The sequence below is a fragment of the Molothrus aeneus genome, chromosome 6, assembly GCF_037042795.1.
Source record: "Molothrus aeneus isolate 106 chromosome 6, BPBGC_Maene_1.0, whole genome shotgun sequence".
Classification (NCBI taxonomy): Eukaryota; Metazoa; Chordata; class Aves; order Passeriformes; family Icteridae; genus Molothrus; species Molothrus aeneus.
The window spans coordinates 35,836,833-35,858,989 of NC_089651.1; the positions used below are offsets into that span (position 1 = coordinate 35,836,833).

General features: G+C 37.0%; 1 protein-coding gene across 8 annotated transcripts in view; it reads right to left on the bottom strand.

The window, feature by feature from the left end:
* Positions 1 to 673: 673 nt before the first annotated feature.
* HECTD1 (HECT domain E3 ubiquitin protein ligase 1) overlaps positions 674 to 22,157 on the bottom strand; it is a 59,700-nt gene continuing 38,216 nt past the window's right edge. For 4 of the 8 annotated variants that reach the window (XM_066553031.1, XM_066553030.1, XM_066553036.1 and 1 more), the window contains exons 25-42: positions 20,645 to 21,481; positions 16,904 to 17,125; positions 15,061 to 15,194; positions 13,347 to 13,503; positions 12,279 to 12,501; positions 9,770 to 9,824; positions 9,347 to 9,529; positions 8,787 to 8,997; positions 8,620 to 8,705; positions 8,331 to 8,458; positions 6,423 to 6,624; positions 6,141 to 6,278; positions 5,279 to 5,886; positions 3,677 to 3,755; positions 3,472 to 3,565; positions 3,009 to 3,159; positions 2,003 to 2,147; positions 674 to 1,626 (exon numbers count right to left, since the gene is read on the bottom strand). In XM_066553031.1, the coding sequence (XP_066409128.1) occupies positions 1,489 to 1,626; positions 2,003 to 2,147; positions 3,009 to 3,159; positions 3,472 to 3,565; positions 3,677 to 3,755; positions 5,279 to 5,886; positions 6,141 to 6,278; positions 6,423 to 6,624; positions 8,331 to 8,458; positions 8,620 to 8,705; positions 8,787 to 8,997; positions 9,347 to 9,529; positions 9,770 to 9,824; positions 12,279 to 12,501; positions 13,347 to 13,503; positions 15,061 to 15,194; positions 16,904 to 17,125; positions 20,645 to 21,481 (3,791 nt within the window). In that variant the 3' untranslated portion in view covers positions 674 to 1,488. The remainder of the gene's footprint in view (positions 1,627 to 2,002; positions 2,148 to 3,008; positions 3,160 to 3,471; positions 3,566 to 3,676; positions 3,756 to 5,278; positions 5,887 to 6,140; positions 6,279 to 6,422; positions 6,625 to 8,330; positions 8,459 to 8,619; positions 8,706 to 8,786; positions 8,998 to 9,346; positions 9,530 to 9,769; positions 9,825 to 12,278; positions 12,502 to 13,346; positions 13,504 to 15,060; positions 15,195 to 16,903; positions 17,126 to 20,644; positions 21,482 to 22,157) is intronic. The other 4 variants (XM_066553034.1, XM_066553033.1, XM_066553032.1 and 1 more) reach the window with 2 other exon arrangements.

Here is a 22,157-nt window from a genome sequence, read left to right on the forward strand (position 1 = left end):
TTGCATGAACCTGGGCACAGCTGTTTGTCTGAAGCACGTCAGGCACAGGAGTGGGCAGGATGGTGGATATTCCCCTCCAATTCTGCATTAGGAAAAATCTAAAAAACAATGCCATGAAAAGAAATCTGGCACCAGCCTGATGTGTATGTGCAAGGCAGAATCTTTTGGCAAGCCCCTCTCAGCAGTAGCCTGAGAAGAAGCTGTTACCAAAGACAACAAAGCAAAACTTATTACATCCGTTCAACCACAATAGATTTTTTTTTTTGTATCAACTACTTGAAAATCTTTAAAACCCTATCTTGCTTTATCTTACTGTAAGCTACTTTTCTTCCAATAAACATCACATGCTAACACCAAGACAGCCAGTCCAGCTCATGTAAAGCTGAATCAGCTGTATCATCTGACCCAGATTTTATTCCAGTGCAATAAAGAGCTATAGTCTCAAGTCACATGGGCTCACTGAAGAGCACCAAAACCTGCCACATGCAGGTGATCACTGCCAGATCACTCTTAAGAATTTCCACTTACTCTGAAAAGATTTGAACACAGAGATGAATTTGTGAGATCAGTGGTTCTCTTATGTAGTTCTTTGAAACCTTTAAAAAAGCATGGCACATTGTTCAGAATGTGTCCAGAGATTTAGCAAGTACTAATGAAGTATTCAGAAGAGACATTTTTATATGTTGCAAACATTTTAATGATTACTTTTGAGCTTACACATTGGGTGCTTTTTTTTTTAACTTCAAACTGCAACAAGTTAAATAAATGTTTATAATATACAAAGAAAATACAACTGAAAGTAAAACTTGCTTTAAGTGTGCCTTGCACTAGGAACCAGTGTTTTTTATTAGCTTTATTGTTGAGCTGCACAAACACACTTAAGGATTTGATCTTTATAGCAGGGCATTTGAGAAATCAAAATATATTCCCACTTGAAAGAAAAAGAAGAAAAAAAAAATGGTTGTGCATGATTATACGCAAAAACCCACTAAAATACTCCAATAGTGCAGGCACCATTAAAAAAGAAAAGGCTGGAGATGCCCATTAAGTCTAAATTTTAAAGGAAGCAAGTTTCTGACCAGTTAGCTTAAAGCCAGCAAAACAGGGATCAGTGATGGCAACCGTAGTGTACAGGGTATTAAAAGACAAACTTTACACAATACACTGTTAGAAATTTGTATCAGTGAACACTGAAAATCTGATGATCTGTTCTTTGGAACAGTCAAACAGAAACACCTTAATTTCCAGTTGTGCAAGCCCTTGAAGCATCACACAGTGTTCTGTGCCAATTTCTTGCTGGCTGTGTAGTTACAAGGATTTATTTTGTCATTAGCAGCTAACAAACATTCCACATTTTCCTAAAGCCTCACAGGTGAAAAAAGGCAAGTCTCATCAGAGCACAGCGTGGAGATCGTATTTTTGCACACAAACACAAGAGGCTTCGCTAGTATCAAAAACACTTCCATGTCGCAGGCTGCGCTCAGCGGCTCAGTTGAGATGGAAGCCTTTCTCCATGGTAGCAGCTAGCAGACGCTCCCTCATAATCTCCTCGGAAGAATACTCAGGCAACTTTAGGTAATGCACACATGTATTCACAGATGGGTAACTTGCATCTGTAGCATCAACCTGAGGAAAAAAAAGAATTTTACAGCAGTTGTTGACAGCACTCAGTATGGAAGTTAAAAGCTGTAAAGTCCTCTAAGTCATGGCACTTGCTGCGACCTAACACCAGTTGTCAAGAAACAACAGCATCAGCAAAGCTACAGGCCAATTTATAAATATACTTGCTTTATATGCACATTAATACTTTGATATTTAAATACATTAAGTATACATGAAAAAAAAAAAAGGTATCAGAGAGCAGACCTGAAACAAGAGGTTAGTACTAAAACCGTAGCATACTGCCAGAAATTGAATAACCAAAATAAAACCCATCATTGTTAATTAGAAAGCCCTGCAGTGCCAGCCAAAGCAGCTCCAAGGGTGGCCGGGAGAGCCGTACCTTGCGCACAACAGTGAGCCGGGGGTGGAGGTTTGCCAGCCCCCCTGGTGGGAGCGTCGAACAACCCGTGGTGAACTGCAGGAAAGCCTTCCTCTCATCTGAAGACATTCCACACAAGACTCTCACAAATCGAAGGAAGCCAGGGCTTAAAAGAAAGTAAAGCAATTAGTTCTGATAGCACTAGAAGAGAGCGTGGGGAGTTCTAAAATTTCTCTTAACTTGACACAGTAGAGTTAAAATCTTTAGTCATGTTTAAGCAGAGATTGTAAGATTCTAGGGCCTGTTGAGTATTAAGAATAAAACATCCTTAAATCCAAAAAAATAGTCTTTAATCTCCTTGCAGAGTCTTTAATCTCTTAGACAAAAAACTATAGGTACATACTTATCTTGGCGTGTTATTTGGGTACCTTGCATTTGAATGCATATTACTGAGTAGAGAAGTAGAGCTCAAACATTTCAGCAGGCTTATTCTAACACAGCTCCAGAAGTGATTTTTATGTTATTGCTACCAAACATGACAAACAGTGAAACCCAAAACCAACCCCAACAAACCCAAAAACATCAAGACCACCTTCTGATAGCCAACACCAGTAAGTGTATTTGTCCCCTACATAGTACACTTTCTAACTACACCTCAAGAGAAAGGAATAAGAAATATGGGCAAAGTAACAAATGTGCACGGTCATAAAAAAATTATAACTACTCTCAAATATGAGAATAAAAACTCTAAAATCTAATTTTAGTAATCTGCATTAGCTGCCATTATGTTTTCATTAGTTACCTGTCTTTGAATAATTTTTAATCTTCTCTCATCAAAAAACTATCAAGTACTTTCTAACCTATCTGTTGTCTAAAATTGCATGAAACAATGTGATACAATCACCTGCTCTTCAGTAACTACCGGTTTCATCTAATTTGGCAACTTCATCTAATGAATATCCTGGACATTCTATCACTTAACACTTTCCTTTAGTTACTATTTTAAAATCACTCAGAATAAAAGTACCTATCTCTTGTATATCCCAGTTTGGGTTCGGTGTAATTGATGATATCCTCAGCTGCCCAAGAAGGTGATTGATTTCCACACAGAATCATCTGAACCTCTTCATGGCTGAAGGAACTCAGCTTCTCCATTGGAAAGACTCTATTGAAGCCATCTTTAATTTACACAAGATACAGTCATAAACTTGAGTCCAAATAATGTTTATAAAATAATCTCAGCATTTAAGTTGTATTTTAGTCAAACCAGAATCAATCAATAGTTTCTTAATTAAGGTAAGTGGAACATCTTCACAGTTAAAAACAGCATAACTAATGCAAAGGTATTCTGAAATTAGTATCTTACCTATTGCATTCTTAAGTAAAAAGTTTATTTTTGAAAGCCATTCTATGCCACCACTTCAAACCAGCATCCCCTAAACACCCATTATTCCACCTAACCTCACATACATGGTTATATTTACAATTACCTCTGAAGGCCTCCATTTGTTTCTGTATACCAGTATGCATGCAGAAGTCAAACATGAGATCTACATACTCCTCTGCATTATCCATTGTTACAGTCTGCAAAGACAGTAGATAGATACTCTAAGAATTCACTGTTCATTAAAGTTATTATTGAGACCATAAAATTTGAACTGCTGGTTAAATTGTAAAGGTAGGTTATTTTCTTACCTCATCTTCACCACCTGGTTTGAGATCCACAGCCGTAAACCCATATACTTTGGACGAAGGGCAAAACTGAAAATTTAAACTTCAAAATACAAAGGTAGTTAATAACTGAAAACAAGTCTGCTACTGCTTTTGTAAACACACCAGATTTACAACCTGTCACACCCAAAAGCACCTCACTGGATTTCAAACCATTGTGAGTGGATCACTTTGAACCACTGTTCATGTATATACAAAAGCACAAAACTACAAACAGTAATGGACTACACAGATAATATGTGTTTCAAACATATGGTATGCAAATGCATATTCTTATTCTCTATTTACTTGGATTTGATAACCACTGAAAATTTCATAAATTGAAATTTTAGAACTATCAGCTTTTTTAGAGCTATCAGCTTCAAAACTACTCAAATCATTTAATTTAGTTTACAAATTCAGAAAAACAATTTCCATTAAATTCCAGCAATAGCAATTACAGAGCCATTTGAACTGTTAGGCATTTAGGCTCTTCAACAGTGATACTTGCCTTCTCTCTATAACAAGCCAGGCTAAATTCCACAAGCCCTTTGAGGACATAAAGCTATTAGAGATCACTGACAGAAGGGCTACCAAGATGGGGAAGGGTCTAGAGAGGAAGGCATACAAGTGGCTGAGGTCACTTGGTCTATTCAGCCTGAAGGAGACTGAGAAGAGACCTCACTGCAGTTACAGGGGAGAGGCAGGCACTGATCTCTATCGTGACAGTGACAGGACACGAGGGAATGGCCTCAAGCTGTGTCAGGGGAGGTTTAGGTTGGGTATTAGAAAAATCTTCTTCCTCCCGAGGGTGCTTGGGCACTGGAACAGGCTCCTCAGGGAAGGGGTCACAGCATCAGCCTGGGGGAGTTCAAGAAGTGTTTTGGACAATGCTCTCAGGCACAGAGTGTGACTCTTGGGGATGGTGCTGTGCAGGAAGATCCTTGGGGGTTCCTTCCAGCTCAGGACAGTCTATGATTCCAAAGCCTTAAGTAATTACTGAACTCTGACACTACACAATTTTTGTGGCACAATATGATTATAATATAATGGTAGAAAAACTATTGTTTCAAAGGAAGTATTTAAAACCAGGGAGGATGACATCCTGACATGGGTTTACATAGGTAGGAGCATTTCATCTTTTACAGTCGCTAGAAGTCAACACAGGCTCTGTTTAACATGGATTTATACACTGTACTAGGAATACAATCTGAGATGTCAATCTGTCCTCTTTAAAAGCTCTCCAAAACACTTGATAAATTTCAAGTAATCAGAGCAAAGAAATTACTGAATCACCCTTTTTTTAAAAGCTGTGATTTTACAAGCAGCTGTTTTTACAAGTATTTATGTCTCCAGAGTCATACATCATTGCAACATAGCCACATTTAAGATCAGGAAACTGAGCAAGTGAGAAGAAAAAATCCTCAAACCAAAGAAAAATAATATGGCTGCATCTCTATGGGTTCCCCCTTGCAATGATGCTATTTAAAAACTAAGCTTTATTATTAATTAATTCGTAGCTATGTGTTGGCTTCTTTCTCTAACACAAGATTGTTTGCCTACCTATAAATAAATATGAAAACTTACCCCAAGTCCTCTATGCTTAGAGGAGGCCCTGAACCTGACGGATTCTTCAGCATTAATTCCTGCAGTTTGGTGTTCTTTTCATCTTCTGACAGATTTTTGTTGCTTAGAATTTGACGTCTTTTAATTGCAAGGTCCTTAATTTCTTTTAGAAACCTAGCTCTATGTGGGTTTACTAATTCAAAGTCTTCCCATGTCAAAATTCCATTAAACCAGGCAGGAGGCTTTGGTTTTGGTGGATCAAGAATAAATTCTGATTTGGAGTCTTCTTCCAGACTTCCTACTGACAAGGAATCATGTCCTTCTTCTGTGGAAGCCTCTGACTGACTTTCAGTACAGTGCAAGTCTCTGTCACCCCGTGATTCATATATCAACTTACTCATGTTACTTTTAATGTCCCCCATACACATGAGTTTAAAAAAAGGCTTAGAAATGGGTAAATCCACAAGTCTATTGTCTTGAATGCATTTAGCCAAGAAAATTCCAAGGAAATGAAAGAGTTTGGTTATTCTTTCAAGTTCATCACTATCTTGTGGGAATGGTGCTGTAAACAGTCCACATGATCTCTGTACATAGTAGCCAGGTGGTTTCAATCCACCACCGATATCAACCTGATTTAAGAGAGAGACAAAAAAAGCAGACATGGTTAAAGGTGGATTTCATTAGATATCTGCACTAACTTCTTATACCCTACTGCTCCTTTAAAAAGGGAATAATTAAAAAAACAAGCTGTGGACCAGAGTAATCATTCTTGACCATGATTACCAGCTGCTGTATGAACATGTGTTCTTCCTACCTGGATGTCTAGCTTGCTTTCCATTTTTTTTACACAAGTACTCAGTTTAAAATACAAATTAAAATGTACCTGTCGGGACTCATCATCTGGAAAATCATCATCACAAAGCCAAGCTCCCAAATCTGTCCTCTGAAATTCTGCTGCCACCAATGCATAAAATTCCAAGGTGGGACCCAGGCCTGTTCCTTCCTCCCCTAAAAACTCAACCTAGAAAAACATAAGGAAAGTTAATAGTAAAAGAAAATCCTAGTGAAATGTTCAGCGTTGGTAATGGAACAGGATATTCAATATCCTGTCCAGTACACTAGAAACAGCTATCTAACCTCGCTCTGCTAGGCAGATATGCTTTACCTCTAGAACAGATTTTCTGTCTGCATGAATCTGCATGACATTTTCTGCCCATTCCATCAAGGATTCACCTCGCGGAACTTTCACTCTTTCATGTTTGAGGCGTCCAACTCTGAATTCCCCTGGATCATCCCGTCGCACTGTGCTCGTGGTCCTTGTCCGTTCCACAGTGGCTTCACGTCTGTTCTGCAGCCATACAATCGCTCTGGAAAAAAACCAAACACCAGCTGTTTAAAACTTCCATGTCTTCCATGCATCAAAACTTGAAAGTAGTCACCAATAAAAAGTGACTTGCTTAAGTACTAATTGCCTCCTAATTTTTTTTAGGTATAAACCAAACTAAACTATTTATCAGCCTGAAATGCCCCAAAATATGGGTTGCTTCATATTTTATGAAGTCAGAAAACAAAATAATTTTTAATCTAAGTGCCAGATTCTGATGATGGCACCAATGAAAATATACAATTCTTGATCTGAATTCCTGTAGTTTTTACACTACAGTGGAAAGAACAAAAGGTAGCATTTACTGTTGAATTTTTAATCACAGATGCTCAAAACTGTTATAGACACATATGACACCTTTCATTATATACTGTAAGGCAGTTGCACATCACCCCATTGATACTGACCAAGTTTTGCAGTTATTTATTTACACACTCCTTAGAGCAACACAGAACCAAAGTTCAAGTGCAGTCATAGACAAATTGACCCATCAGCGAAGAAATGCTACATTTTAATAGCAGTACTTACACAAAGTCAAATTTCCAAATTTTTGTATGTATTATCATTTATGCAGCAATAAACTATCTTCACAGCTACCATTTGTTGATTGTTTTGAAAAAACAGCCAAGCGTCATGACAGACACAGAGAGTGTACACAGAGTTCATACAGAATAGATGAGTTTCAAGAACTACTTCAGTATTTTAAGAGCTTAAGAAAGCTCTTTACTTACAAAGTAACTAACATGCAATGTTTCCTGAGGCATCTCTTAAAAATGCAGCTTCTCTAAAAACTACCTTTTTCCAAAACAAAACAAAAGACCACAACATACGGACCATCTTTCTGCAGAAGTTAAAATTTTTACACAATAAAAAGATATAAACTGATGCCTTGCAAGTTAATACCTTTTCTTCTCTTCCTTTTTCTTTCTAAATACCTCATTTTGCATTCCTCATAATGCACCTCTACTGCATGTAAGAAAAAACCGTAATTTTGGCAATTCTCTCTCTACCCTCTGATTTGGAAAATAAAGTGTAGCAACAGCCAAGAAAACCTACTTTTCCCTTCTTGTTACAAATAAAAAGTATACCAGCAAAAAGGTTTACACTGTCTACATACTCTAAAAATTATGACTGCTGCAATAAAACTATTAATGATTCTGAGGTAACAAATAACTCTAGAGGATACCCTTGTATGTTTTAAAGTCTGATTTTGTTCCAGTTTCATTATGCAGCTTACAGTAACTTTCAAAATAGCCTATTTTTTTTCGTTTTTTTCTGTTTTGTTAAAACATTAATAAATTAAAAATAAATGAATCAAACAATCACAAGTTGCTGGAACAATAAAAATGTACATGTTTCTAAAAAACTTCTAGTTCATATGATTCTCCAAACGTTTCCTATTTTGTAGTCCTTTATGCAATGAACTGTAACCCAGACAAATTGGCCAATAGGAAAACCTGGCTTATGTAAGTACACAAGCAAGTCTTCAGCTGAAGTTACAAAATGAAATTCCTTGTCATTCTGAGTTTTTCCATCTCCTTCCTTCCATCACCCAAAATTATTCACATTTGGCAAGAAAAATTTGTCTCATTAGGATTAAGGTCCTTCTGGAAATCAGCAATTTAGAAACTGTTATATGTAAAAAATGAAAAGGAAGCAATCATACTTCTTGTATTTTATTTTTTTTACCTTGATGCTCCAAATGCTGTACATGTGAAGTACAACTGTCTTGTTTCAAACGGAATTAAGAAAGGACACTTGCTTGTTAGTTGCTCACACCAGTCTGGCAAAGCTCCACTTGCTAGTGCCAATGGTTCCTGTAGTTTAATGCATGGAATAAAACATGTATGAAACAATTCAAAAATCAAAAATGGCAAAAACCCCAATAATTTCCAACAGTCAAGGTAAGGAAGAGAATAACAGAGTCCTAAAAACAATACTACAGATATACACTGCATATAATGTATTAGTGTAATACCTCAATCTGTTGCAGAATCTTTGTAGTAATTTTTTTACTTGTGAATTCATCTGGTGGAAAGTTAAACTGAGGATGCTCATCTCCTTCTGAAAATAATCAAGAGAAAAGTTTTCCTTTATTTCTTTTCATTTAAGTATTTCAGAAGCTCTGCCAATTAACTAAGTTACCTTCTTGAGAAGTCCGTGTTGTGTAAGGGTCACTGGCAACTATATACAAAATTCTAAGTAACTGCAGAACATCTTCTACTCCACAGGAGTTTTGTCCACTGCCAGCTTTGGCCTGAGGTTGCTCCTTGGCCAAACTAAGGATATCAGAATTTTGAAGAGTAGAAATGGCCCCTTGACTCAATCCAGATTTTGATCCATGTTCACAAAAGTCCTGTAAAAAAGAGAATGGTTAAGAATGAAAACTGTGTGTTTTACTCTCTTTAGGACTGTATTCCAAATTGATTTGAAAAAAAATCAAAACAGTTACTGTGTTCAAACTTAACACTTAATCAAACTGTGCATGGTGCAAATCATGATCCAAATGCATTTTAACACAACTATGTTTAACGGAAGACATTAAAATGAAAAGGCAAGAGCAGCAAAACCTAAACTTGAAACTGGCTTTTGAACATTCAACTTCCCTATAAATACCATGGCTCTCCCTCAACAAGAATCTTTAAAGCTGCAAAACAAAGCACATAGCCATTCATAATAAAAAAAGTTTGGATGCAGACATATACCTTGTATGCAGCTATGAGCTGGGAACAATTTCTGTTTTTCCTAATACTTTTATTAGTGCCGGTTAATTTCCAGTGGCGCAGGAAAGCTGAGTCTGCATTCTTCTGCAGGTAGGTTATCAAGTCATTCTTTGGTAATTCATCAGTGCCAAGGTACTGCTCCACATGCTCTACTGACCAGCAACCCTACAACAGGAACCACCAAATGTTGGTTTTTCCTGATTGTAAAGTCTTCAAGATTTCACATGCAACATGTAATTTTTTTTTTTTTTTTAAGGGAGCATGCATTTACAAATACACTCACTAATACTCTTTAAGTAATTGAAAACTGTTAGTTTTTTTTAATGTAGCATTTCAAAAACTGCAACAATATTCTTTTGCTTTTATTAAACAGCCATAAAACAAAGACGCAGAAGTAGGTCTTACCATTTTTCCACTTTCTTTCTCCTTATCAGAATCCTTCATTTCTCTGTACATGATTCTAGACATCAAAACAATAAATTAATACTTCATACTTACAGCACATCCTCTAAATTCTGAGGTTATACATCAACTTGTTAGGTATCAGTGACATTTAGATACTGTAATGTAAAACAGCAACAGCAGCTGTTCTTTGCTGCACTAAACATCTGAGATACCCTGAGGCAGCAAATTTCTCAAGCTCTATTTTCATGATGTTGGTATCTATCTTGCAAAGTATTTATGTTTCTTTAAGTGAGACTGGAGTAATAAAACAACCTTCATTGTGCCAATTTCCCAAATCAACTTTAGATTTTTCACGTGCACCAACTCTTTAAAATTTTGAAATCCTAGAGAAGCTTGCTGTGCATTAACTTAGAAGACATGCACATTTACAATTATTTCTCATGTTTCTCAACTATTTCTAACAAAAAACCAGTTTGTTACAGCATGCAATTTTTGACAGAAGACAACTCAGAAAATAGGCACAACAGAAAAGCACTGATAAAATCTGAACTACAGTTAAAAATACTGCACCCCTCCTTACTGCAGTTGTCACTCCTATATACATCACTCTTCTAATATGACAGAAGTTACATTGATTAAGGTAGTAAATGGAAAACACTCCCCACCACATAGTCTTACAATTTCTGTCTATTACTATAAAGCTATTAAGGTCAAATTAACATTGAGAAAATAACTGAGGTAGGAAGGGCCCTCAAATATCACGTTTAAATAGAACTTCCTGTATTTCAGTTTGAGCCCTTTTTAATTCTTGCCCTCTCAAATGTCACAACAAAGAAAAGTCCACAGTCTGGCTTCCTTATGTTCTCCATCAGGTATTGATACACATCAGTAAGAGCCCACAAGTCCTTTTTCCTCCAGGCTAGACAGATACAGATCTCTCAGACTCTTTGTATGACAGAAGCAATCAGCCTTTTAATCATCCTAGCAGCCCCTTGCTAGACTCACTCCAGTGTTCATGTCCCTCTGGTACTGAGGAGCCCTGAACTGGGACAGAGCACTGCAGGTGTGACTCACCAGTGCTGAGCAAATGGGGATGATCACCTCACCCAATTTTCCTAATGCAGCCCAGGGTGCTGCTGATCTTCTTTGCTACTGGGCTCCACAGCTAGTTCATGTTTAGCTTTATGTCCACCTGGACTCACAAGGCCTTTTTCACCAACCTCCTTTCCAGGCAGCTGTCCCCCAGCCTGAGCCGTAACACGCAGAGCTGTTTTCCCCAGCTGACATACTTCACATCTCCCTTTGTGAAATGTCACAAAGCTCCTGTCTCCCCATTTCTCCATCATGATGAGGTCTCTTAGAATGGCAGCACAACCATCTGGTCCAACAGTGACTCCTCCCCAGTTTTGTTTTGTCTCGAAGCTAAGGGTCTGCTCTGTCCCATCATACAGTCCACTAATGTAGATGTTTAAACAGTCCTGGACTCACATCAACCCTTGGGGTACACCAGCTGGCCTTTACACCAAGGACCACAACCATCCGAGCCCAACAGTTCAGACATTTTTGACACACTATCTAGTCCATGCTCTCTAAGTTTGTCACTGAGAGAGAAAGCAATGAAAGCCTTCCCAAAGCTGAGGAAAATAATATCTGCTGCTTTCTTCTCATCCACTGAGCTAGGCATATAGTAGAAGGCTATAAGGCTGGTTAAGCATGATTTTCTCTTCATAAATCCATTCCACCTACTTCCAACCACCTCCTTATCCTTCATCATTTGAAAATGGTTTCCAGGACTATCTCCATCACCTTTCCAGGGATGAAAGACTGACCAGTTTGTCATTCCCTAGATCTTTCCTGTCTTTGAGGGAGGCTGGAATGACACTTCCTTTTCTCCGGTCCTCAGAAGTATCTCCAACCCTCATGACCTTCCAAAGGTAACAGAGAATGGCCAGCTCCTATGGGTACATTCCATTGGGTCCCATGGACTTGTATAAAAGTGTTCACTAACCTTTTGCCATTCACATATCACCAGATTCAATTCCAGATGTGCTCTGGCTTTCCTAATGCTCTGCCTTCAAGGGACAACTAGGATTCCTCCTAGATCACCTGACCCTTCTTCCACTCCTTGCATGCTTCCCTTTCATGCTTTTTTGTTAATCCATGCAGTTCTCCTACTGACTCTGTCTGACTTTCTACATATTGGGATAGGCTGTTCTTAAGTCTGGAAAGCGATCCTTGAAAAAAATCAACCAACTCTCCTGGTTGATTTTTTGCTAGGATTATAACAACATGAGATTTTCCCAAGCAGATCCCTAAAGGTTATGATTTTTTTCCCCTGGTTTTGCAGGCACAGCAGTAGTTTTAAAACCAGTAATAACATCCTGACATAAATACAAAAAAAAATCTAATTCTAGCATTGCTTATTACAGAGGAGGAGTTAAAAAATTAACATCCATTTCCTAATCAGCCACAGCGTTCTCTACACAGAATAATGAAGTGGTGAGCTTACGTGTATGTTGGCTCCCAAATCCGTCTAAGTTTGTCTGATTTCACGCTGCCATTACAGGAAAGCTGTAACAATTTCTGTACATAGTAAAAGATGGTGGATCGAAAGTTTGTTAGGGGTAGTTCTACTTCTCGAGTTGTTCCAAGACCCGAAACTTTCAAGGTAAGTGCTAAACGTGGTGAAGGCATGCACTCAACCTCTTCCAAGAGTTCTGAATGAGGTGTACCTGCAAAAATCATTTGAGAACCCTTAGCACAAAATACATAGTGCATGACAAGGTGGCCTAAATGTCAATAACATGGTTCAATAAGGAAGTGTAATGGTATTTACTGCACACATGAGATGAGACAGAGTTCTAACTATGAACTAAATTATGGCTGAACCATTTCTTTATGGGAATAAAACTAACAGAAATTTCTGAAATCCCTACTGATGCCTGTATCTTGGTAACATATATTATCATAGCACATGCAACTTTTCTTACACAGTACCTGCCTTTCAGTTCCTCAGAATAAGCAGTGGCTTATTTCCATCTATGCTAAAACCTACTTATTCCTCTCTGTAATGAATTCTTGAGTACATCCACTGTGCTTGAACAAGAATGAACTAAGGAGGCAAGGAGCAAGATCAGGTGCTGTGCTGTTGACTGTACACACTGCTCCATCACTGCATTACCTTGTCCCTGCCTCAGCTTTGCACTGTTTCAGCACACCCTCTCCAATCAAAACTATTCTGGGTAGCTTTAACACAGTTAAGTCCCTGCAAGTCAAACCAGGCATCTTTAGCACATCTTTAAAGTACCAAGAAATTTTATTATTTAACATGGTAGGAGATGATCCTAGTTAAATTCCTAAATATGCTTATTTTACACAGTACTTAATTTACTCTTCCCTCAATAATGCTTAGATCTGCAGAGGTAGATTAAACTCTCATTCAAACAGAGAAAAGCTACACAGCCACAAGAGCATGTTGTACTGATTAATAGTGACAGCATCCCCAGATCCAGTGGGCACTTAACAGTGAATCTCCATCCTAAAGCCAGATTAAGCATCACATACGTTGTCAGCATACCTGGTGGAGGGATTTCTAGGTCAGTTGTCTGTTGCACATTAGTACGACCAGGTCTGGGGTCAAAAGCAGGAACCAATGCAGAAAACTGTCGTTTCAACACATAATCATCATCCCATGTTCTCCTACGGCCTCCTTTGGTTTCATACTCCTCTTCTTCCTAATAAAAAAAAAGGGCAAATTAAAAACAAAACAAAAAACCCTAGCTGTTTTTCTGATTCTGCTAAAGAGAATAATTTGATTAAAAAATTGAGAGCTCATGAATACAGCAGTCACACACTAAACTGCAACTCTACTCAGCTCTGGTAAGGCTGCATATGGAGTGCTGTATCTAGTTCTGGGCTCCTCAGTCAGGAAGGTGTGAAGCTCCTGGGGAGGCCTCCTGAAGAGGCAAATGAGAGGGGACCTCATCAATGTCTGTCAGTATCTGATGACACAGTGTTAAAAAGATGGATCCAGGCTCTTCTCAGTGGTGCCAAGCAACAGGACAAGAAACAGAAACTGACGCACAGAAGTTCCACCTGAACACGAGGAAGAACTTTACTGTGTGAGCAAACACACACTGAGACGGTTGTGGGCCAACCTGGAGATATTCAAGAACCATCAAGACACAATCCTGTGCCATGTGCTCCAGGATGACCCCAACTGAGCAAGGAGGCTGGACCATATGACACACTGTGGTAACTCCATTTAATCATTTTAAAATAATATTATTATATTTTTATAAATATAATTTATAAATTTATAAATATAATTTATAAATTTATAAATATAATATATTATACTTTTAAATAATAGTAGCGCCATTTAATATTTTTTTAAATGGATCAACATTCTACAAACTGAAGTTACTGTCTGCATTGTAGATCCACTTAAGTTGTACTGGCTTGATTTTTTTCCTAACTTTGTATCTTTGTGCAGAAGGTGAAACAACAAGATGTTTAGTCAGGTACCTGAGTTTCTATTAAAACCATAAACACAGTAAGTTAAAATGCTACATATATTGGTTCAAATGAAATAAATACTTGCATATTAATTACAAGATGAAGTTTCTATAATTCCATAAAACAATATTTCTATTTATTCTGTAAAATATTAAATTAGCATTAGTGAAGCCTTCTATTTTTCCTCTTAGATTCTGCAATATTCATTCTGATCACTTCAGTGATAGTAGAAGACCAAGCACTATTCATACCAGTTAAGAACAACCAAATGAAAAGCCAGAACTCCTGATAGTCTAAGCAAGAACCATGTGAACTACCATGCTGGGTTTGTCTAGACGCCACCCCGTTGATTTTTCTGCTGGGGTATTTTTTAGAAGAGAGTGATTTCCTCTGGCAAATTTTTTGCTTCATACAGGCCTACAGTTAAACACACCCCAAACTGAATCACTACAAACACAGCAGTATGCATTATATATCCACAGTTATACCATTTCATGAGCCTGTGAACTAGTGATCCATAATTTCTAATGTCTGTCAACTTCTTCCTAGCCTGGTTTAAGACATTAACTCTGACCTGTAAGGTTCTTGGGTATGCTAGTGTTTAAAAACACTTGTGGTTTTGACCATAGGCAAGAAACTAAATGAATCTAAATAAACTTGTTTTAACTAATGGAAATATTGTACCTAGGACTTCCTATTGCCAAATAAAATCTGTGGATTTTTAAAGCACCTGTTAGTCAATTAAGATACCATCAATGCTAACTATACCATACCATAACTTCTTCATATTCTTGATCTTCTTGGTTATCATCTTCATTTTCATCATCTTCTTCATCTGGCTCAGGAAGATCCTCATCATCATCTAACTCTGCCAACAGAGTACTAGCTCGGCAGCTATCAAGAAAATCTATAACACACATATATATATTTACATACAGGACAAAAGACAAGAGTAACTTTTAAAGCAGAATTTTTTAAATAAAGAACAGAAGAATTGGGAAGAGTGAAAAAACAAATCTCACTTAAACTTAAACCAGAAAAAGAAAACATTACTTACTGCAGAACAGGAATATAAAATCTGTGATAAAAGCATACACCTGGTAAAAAGTCCATGGATCTAGTCAACAGCATAACTATAGAAGCACTTACTATTGGTACAATTGACAGTGATCAGCAAGAGTGATCTGTTCCTCATTTGATTATAAAATTTTATAATTAGACTTATAGGAGATTACAAAAGATCACCAGAAAATGGTGTATAAATGCATATGTCTGTTTCTGCATCTCAATAATTGAAAAACAGGTGAGTGATGTAATTTCCACTAAAACGTGTAGTTTAGACCTTAACTTACAATGTAAAGGACATATAAGATAAACATTTACGAGTAATATCTTAAAGATTCAATTGCTAATTAATTACTGTAATAAGAAGTTGAAGGCAAAGTTCCATTTTACTCACTTAATACTAAGATTTAAAAAACAACCTCCCAAAACCAGAAAAGAAGTTCACAGCAATCCAAGTGGACTGGGATGAAGCTTTGAACTTTTACATTTTTCTATGCACACAGAAACCATCTATACCTCCCAAGCACCTTTCCTATTGTTGCTATCACCCCTAGTGATACGTGAATGCACTCTACTTGCTCAGTTGTTGGTGATATATCTTAAGACATGTCACCCAATCAAAGTATCAAATTAGACTTAATTAAAAGAGTAAAGAGAAATGGTATATGCGGATATATTAATAAACTGCCTCCAAGCAGTTCAATTCCAATACCTATTGAAATGACCAGAAATTTTTCAAGCAATTTCAATAGGCAACAAAATATAACACAATCTTAATCCAACAATATTTTCAATAAATCAAGCATCTTCCAAGAATATCTCACAAATGAATAAACTTTACATTAGGAAGTATTTTCCAATATACAACCCAGGTTTTTCTTGACTTCATTTTATCAGCTTGATTCCTGTGTATTACTGACCGAATGATCTAAATCTTCTTTCCCTGTATTCATATGTCTCAAGTAACCTCTGTCCTGATGTCTGTTTCTAGGTTATAGTGTGCACACAACTCTGGATCTGTTTGTCAAATCATGTAATTTCTTTCCTCCTGTCAATTTTTGTGTTTTTTCCAATTTTTTGAAATTACTATTATGGTATTGAGATACCTGGAAGTTATTTTAAGGGTACAATGTGCCTAATGGTGGATGCTTTTTAATCAGAGTAATACAAGGTACATCAGACTTTGCATGTAGCATGCCTATACAACAAAACAAACAAACAAAAATTTTGATTGTAATTAGAAGTACATATGCAAACTACATTAGGAACTAAACTTGATGACAGAAAATATTCAAGTGCTCAGATAAACTATACCATAAATAATAGTAACATGGGATAGAAAGTGCTGAAAATAAAGATTTGAAAACACAAGGAAATACTACTACATTGTTTTACTTACTGCCTTACAGAACAAGTAACATACAAACAGCTCAACTTTCAAATGCTTTTCAGTAAATAAACTACTATATGAGAAAATCATAACAACAGGATAAAAGGGAAAGTCATTAATGGGAAGTCTAATGCTTATGTTCATTTAAAAATGAAACTTACCATATAAAGAATATTCTGCCTCCTGCCCTGTATCGCTCTCACTAGATGTTGATGTTAGGCTAGTAGTTAGAGTATTACTAAGCGACTGACCAACAGATAAAACTGTAGTTGCTGTAGCTACATTGCTGCTGCTAGTAACACTGGATGTAGACATGGTCACTGTTGATGTGGTACCAGTTGTAGTCAGATTAGGAAAACTTTGGGCACCCATAAGAGGAGAAGCTATAGATAAAGATATGGATAAAATAAATGATTTGATGACTTGAAGAGTACAACTTACATGCATGACTCCTGTGTTGAAAAATATATTTGGGGTTGAAAGATTATCAGTGTGTTATTTTATAATAAAGAACAACAGACTATAAAGGGGAAGGGTTTCCCAAGGCAAAAGTACACCTTACAACATGTATGCCCACTTCTGAGCCTATTCCCTTGCAAACATTTTAAATAAATAATTTTATCAAATAAATCCCCCAAATCCCACTATAAACCTGAAATTACTTAATTTCATTTTCAATATATGTAAAGAATTTCTGAAATCTGTTACTCCAACATTGTAATCTGTCTGTAAGCCTAAAATGAAATTTAACATCTAAATAACAATATTATATAGTGCAAACAAGTTAATTATATATAAGAGAATTGGGAACAGAACATGTTAAAACAAATGTGAAACTTGTGATTTCTGTGCATTTTTCTAAGGTTCTTAAATTAGCTCTATTTGTTGTAAATTTGTTATTTTTCAAACAAGTACTAAGATATATGTTCATCACAGTCAACACGCCTGAACTGATGCTACTCTGAAATATAAGTCATATGTTAGATGATTTATAATTTTCAGAATAAGCCAGTAACAACTAAAAAGTTACCTTAATGTACATTCAAATAAAACAGCAAATGCATTTTAGTGAACAACTGAAAAAAAACCCGAATTCACTGTAGACTCACTAATTCAATAAAAAACCTAAACTCACTAAATTCAGTAAAAAATCTAGACTCACTAAATTCAGTAAAAAAACTAAATTCACTGTTTGGAGAAAAAAAAGTTGAAGGGTCATCTATACTAAGAATTTAAGTCTTAAGTTTTTCAATCTACTTTTTCTGAACTTTATCAAATGCAAGTTTTTCAGTTTTAAAAGAAGAAGTTTCATTATTTGCAAACATTACTACCCTGGACAAAGGATATAACAAAGCTGCTTCCCCTCAGTGAATTTGGTAGTTTTTTGGAGGGGGCGAAAGAAAAGTTACTATCTCTGCTTTCCTCCTCTGTTACATACAGTTACTACATACATCCCTGCCCCTTAAGAACATAGCTAACATTTTGCAAATAAAAATATAACAATGCAGAGGGGTGTGAAATCATAGCATGATTGGGGAATGATGAGGGAAAGTGCAAATTTTAAATTTAGGGTTGTCAAAGTTTATGTTCTTCTCTATGAAAGCATGGAAGTGAAAAACCAGAGTTTTTCTTTTGTTGCTCAAGAGCTTGAAAATAAGTTGTTCAGTATTCACATCTTTTACCCTCTGCTAATTAATAACAGCAAACTCTTTGCTGTTACAGTAAACAGAAAAAGCCATTAAGCATCAGCATTTTGTTTGCTCTGAATTCAATAGCAAATGGAAATTGGCTACTCTAGACACCACTTAGCTTCTGGCAAATACTGATGTTTTCAATGCAACCAGTACAGAAACTCCAGAAAGACTTCTCTCACTAACCATGATTTCAGTCTTGACTTTTGGGGTGTTGGGTTGCTGTGGGTGGTTTGTTTGATGATGGGGGTTTTTGTTTGGTTTGGCTGGTCTTTAGTTTGGTTGGTTGGGTTTTTTTAACCTGAACAGGCTAAAAAACCCAAAAAATAATAAAAAAAAAAATTTTAACAAATCAAGCTTTTTACAATGCTCTAATTGAGCTCTGGTGAGATTGCTCAAATTTAATCTCTGATCTCTTTTAGGAACGTGACTTACCATTTACAGTTTCTAATCATATAAAAAACATAAACCAAAATAACTCCTACATGACAGATAATATAAAGTATGACTATTTTTATCACAGAATTAAATTTTTAAGATGCCCCATTCTTATTTTTAACTTTTGCAGTGTATAGTACCAAACATTCATGAAATTTTAAATAAGCTGTTGAAGTATTTTACCATGTTTTTTAAAGGTGGTCTCTTTTTCCTCCCCTCAATATAAAACTACTTCAGAACCAGAGCCACTATCTATCTATAAGAGGATCAATTCCTGGAAAGCTTTCTTTGAGTATCTTACTTACATTTTTATTGCAAGTTAGACTTCAGCCCCATCCCCAGTATCACAACATGAATATAAGGATACATTAAAAAAATCTCCCCATCAAAAAAGAAAACATTCAGTATTTAAAAATCTTTTAAAATGCTAAAAGCAAGCACCGCATTTCTAAATAAGGAAGCACAGAGTCATAGAATTGTTAAGTTTGGAAGAGACCTCAAAGACTGAGTCCAGATGTTAGGCCAGCACTGCCACGTTCACTGCTAAACCATGTTCCAGGTGCCACTTCCACACAACCTCTGAATACTTTGAGGGATGGAGAATCAACCTCCCTGAGCCACCCATTCCAGTGCTTGACCACCCTTTCAATGAAAGGGTGAATGAAATTTCAATGAAATTCTTCCTATTATCTAATCTAAACCTCCCCTGTAACTTCCTACCTGTGAAAAGAGGCTGCCCCCACCTCACTACATCTCCTTTCAGGTAGCTGCAGAGAGCAACTATATCTCTCCTGAGCCTCCTTTTCTCCAGGCTAAACACCTCATAGCTGCTCCAGACCCCTTTCACCAGCTTCACTGCCAATCATGACAAGAATGAAACCTTTACAAGAAATTTATGCTTTTTTCTAGCTTGGGTAATTTCACTTTTTCTAACTTGCCTAGCCTATGAAATACAGTTCTCTGTTTAAAGTACTATGACCATCAGAGAACAAAATACCCAACAAGCAACAACTTTGATGAGAGCATGCTCAAAAAAAGAGTGAACTCACAAGAAGCAGGTTTACAACTTACCTTGCTAATACCTTGCTCCTACATATAATCTAATAACATGCAAATGGTTAAAGCATGTATATAATGTCATTTAAAACACTGTTAACTACAAACTTCCCTACATTTAATATTCCTGAACAGTTCACCAAATCTAAGCCTTAACCTTAATCTTAACAATCTCTAGAAAACACACTCAGTATTAGAGTACATTATGTTATGCAGTTTGACAAAATCAGCAATCTGCTAACATTTCATTATACCGTAGTTCTTTTTCCTTCGTACTTTGTTCTTAGCTCATATGCTCAGACACTTCACAATATGCACAAACTGCCCTTCCTGAGAAAATGGAAAAATAACAGAAATATGCAAAATCTACACAGGTCAGAAAGCCTAAGTACCTGACATTAGCTACTGTTGCTAGACTTCCGTCCTCTTGGTCTAATTCATACTCTCTCCTTAAACATATAATCGACATCAATTTCAATCATCAATTTCAAATTCCTTTCTGTTTGATGGGTACCTGTGATCTGACATTACAGGGCAATGTAACACTTTCCAGCTGACAGGAACTCTATGAGTCCTTCATAAGTTCTACAGGCCTACACAAGGTCAAGGCTGCTCTAAATACATTTCTCAATTAAGCCAACACAACCCAAACTCAAGTGTAACGAAAGCCAAAGAGACAACAAAATCATCAACTAAAAATAAAAAAAGCTTACTTACTTGCAGTACTCACAACATTTCTTCCCAAAGTATTAGTATTGTTATCACTGCTACTCCGGCTTAAATTCATGTTGTTTGTGGCATTGGTCCGTGCTATGTTTGCCACTCTGCGTACAAAGGACTCCAGGCTGGAAGTTTCTCGAGATGATAAGTTCGGAACACTTGCACTGGAGCTCATGGGTGCCCCAGCAGCCAACAAAGAACTGACTGAGAGTCTGTTACTCGCTGAAGAGCTTAGGGGTCGTTGGGAAGCTGCTTCTTTATTAGTCAGTTCAGAGACTGAACTCACATCAGGAGAGCTTACACTAACAATTCCCATGGATATAGCACTGGACTCCCCAGGAGTACGTATTGAGTTATCAGGACCTAACTTCCTCTCTGCATTTTCGTTTCCCATGTCCGCTGTTAAGGTGCTGGTGCTCGCACTGGAAGATGACCCTATGTCAGCCTGAGGCACACTGTCAGCAGAAGACAGAACAACAATTGGTTCATGGACGTCAGTGCCTGAAACTATATTTTGCTCCAATACACTTTCTGATCTCCGCTCCATTTTGGTCGAACCCAAGCTGATGTCGCTGCTACTTGCCACGCTACACACAGAACTGCTGCTTCCTTTTCTACTTGAGGAGCCTGCAGCAGCAGTCGTCTTGTCTGGACAGTTGTTTTTCACCAAGCTGCTCCATGACTGCGTTGTGCCTGAAACAGTGGATGAAACAGGTTTGGGTGATGCCGCTGAATCAGGGTCGTACCCTGGTGCAAGCTTGAGGTCAAACTTTCCTTCTGCGCCCATACGGTAAGAGTTAGAGCCACCAGCATCCCAGGTGACATCAATCCAGCCTGGAAAGGGACAGGAGTTTGTGAGATCCAGCAGAAAGCAGACAGGAGGCGTGTCAGACAGTAGCTCCACAATGCGGGATCAGCTTCTCATAAGGGCTGTATGTCTGAATCAATGAAACCACTAAGTAACCCTTAATGCCAATTAAAAAGGAAGTGCTTAAATCTAAACAATTTAGGATTTCGTAATGTTGTCAATTTAGAGGCTGCTCATTCTTGCCACCTTAATCTTCAGGGCCACAGAATACAGCCAAAAATAAAGTTTCCTTCAGGAAGGGACCTGATGTACTAGAATCTCTCAAAATTTTATTCACATCTATCAAAACTGGAATCTCTAGTAACAAAAATGTACATTAAAATGTATGATAACTTTACTAGCATCTGTCAAGAAGCTGTAATTATTACATGGACGTTCAATAATATTTTTCTTTGTTGGATGCTTGTGGATAAGCATATTTACCCAACAGATGACATGTCATGAAACTGCTTAGTTTGAGATTTCTTATTCTTAAATTGAAAGAACTAATTTATAGATACCCAGCTTTTTAGTTCATTAAGTTCCAAATACTCAAACATTCCCTACTCATTAAAAAATCTTATGACAATCAGGTAAAGGCTACATAAACCCTTTGCAAGGGTTGCTAAGAGAATATGATTCATAGAAAAAAACTATCCTGGG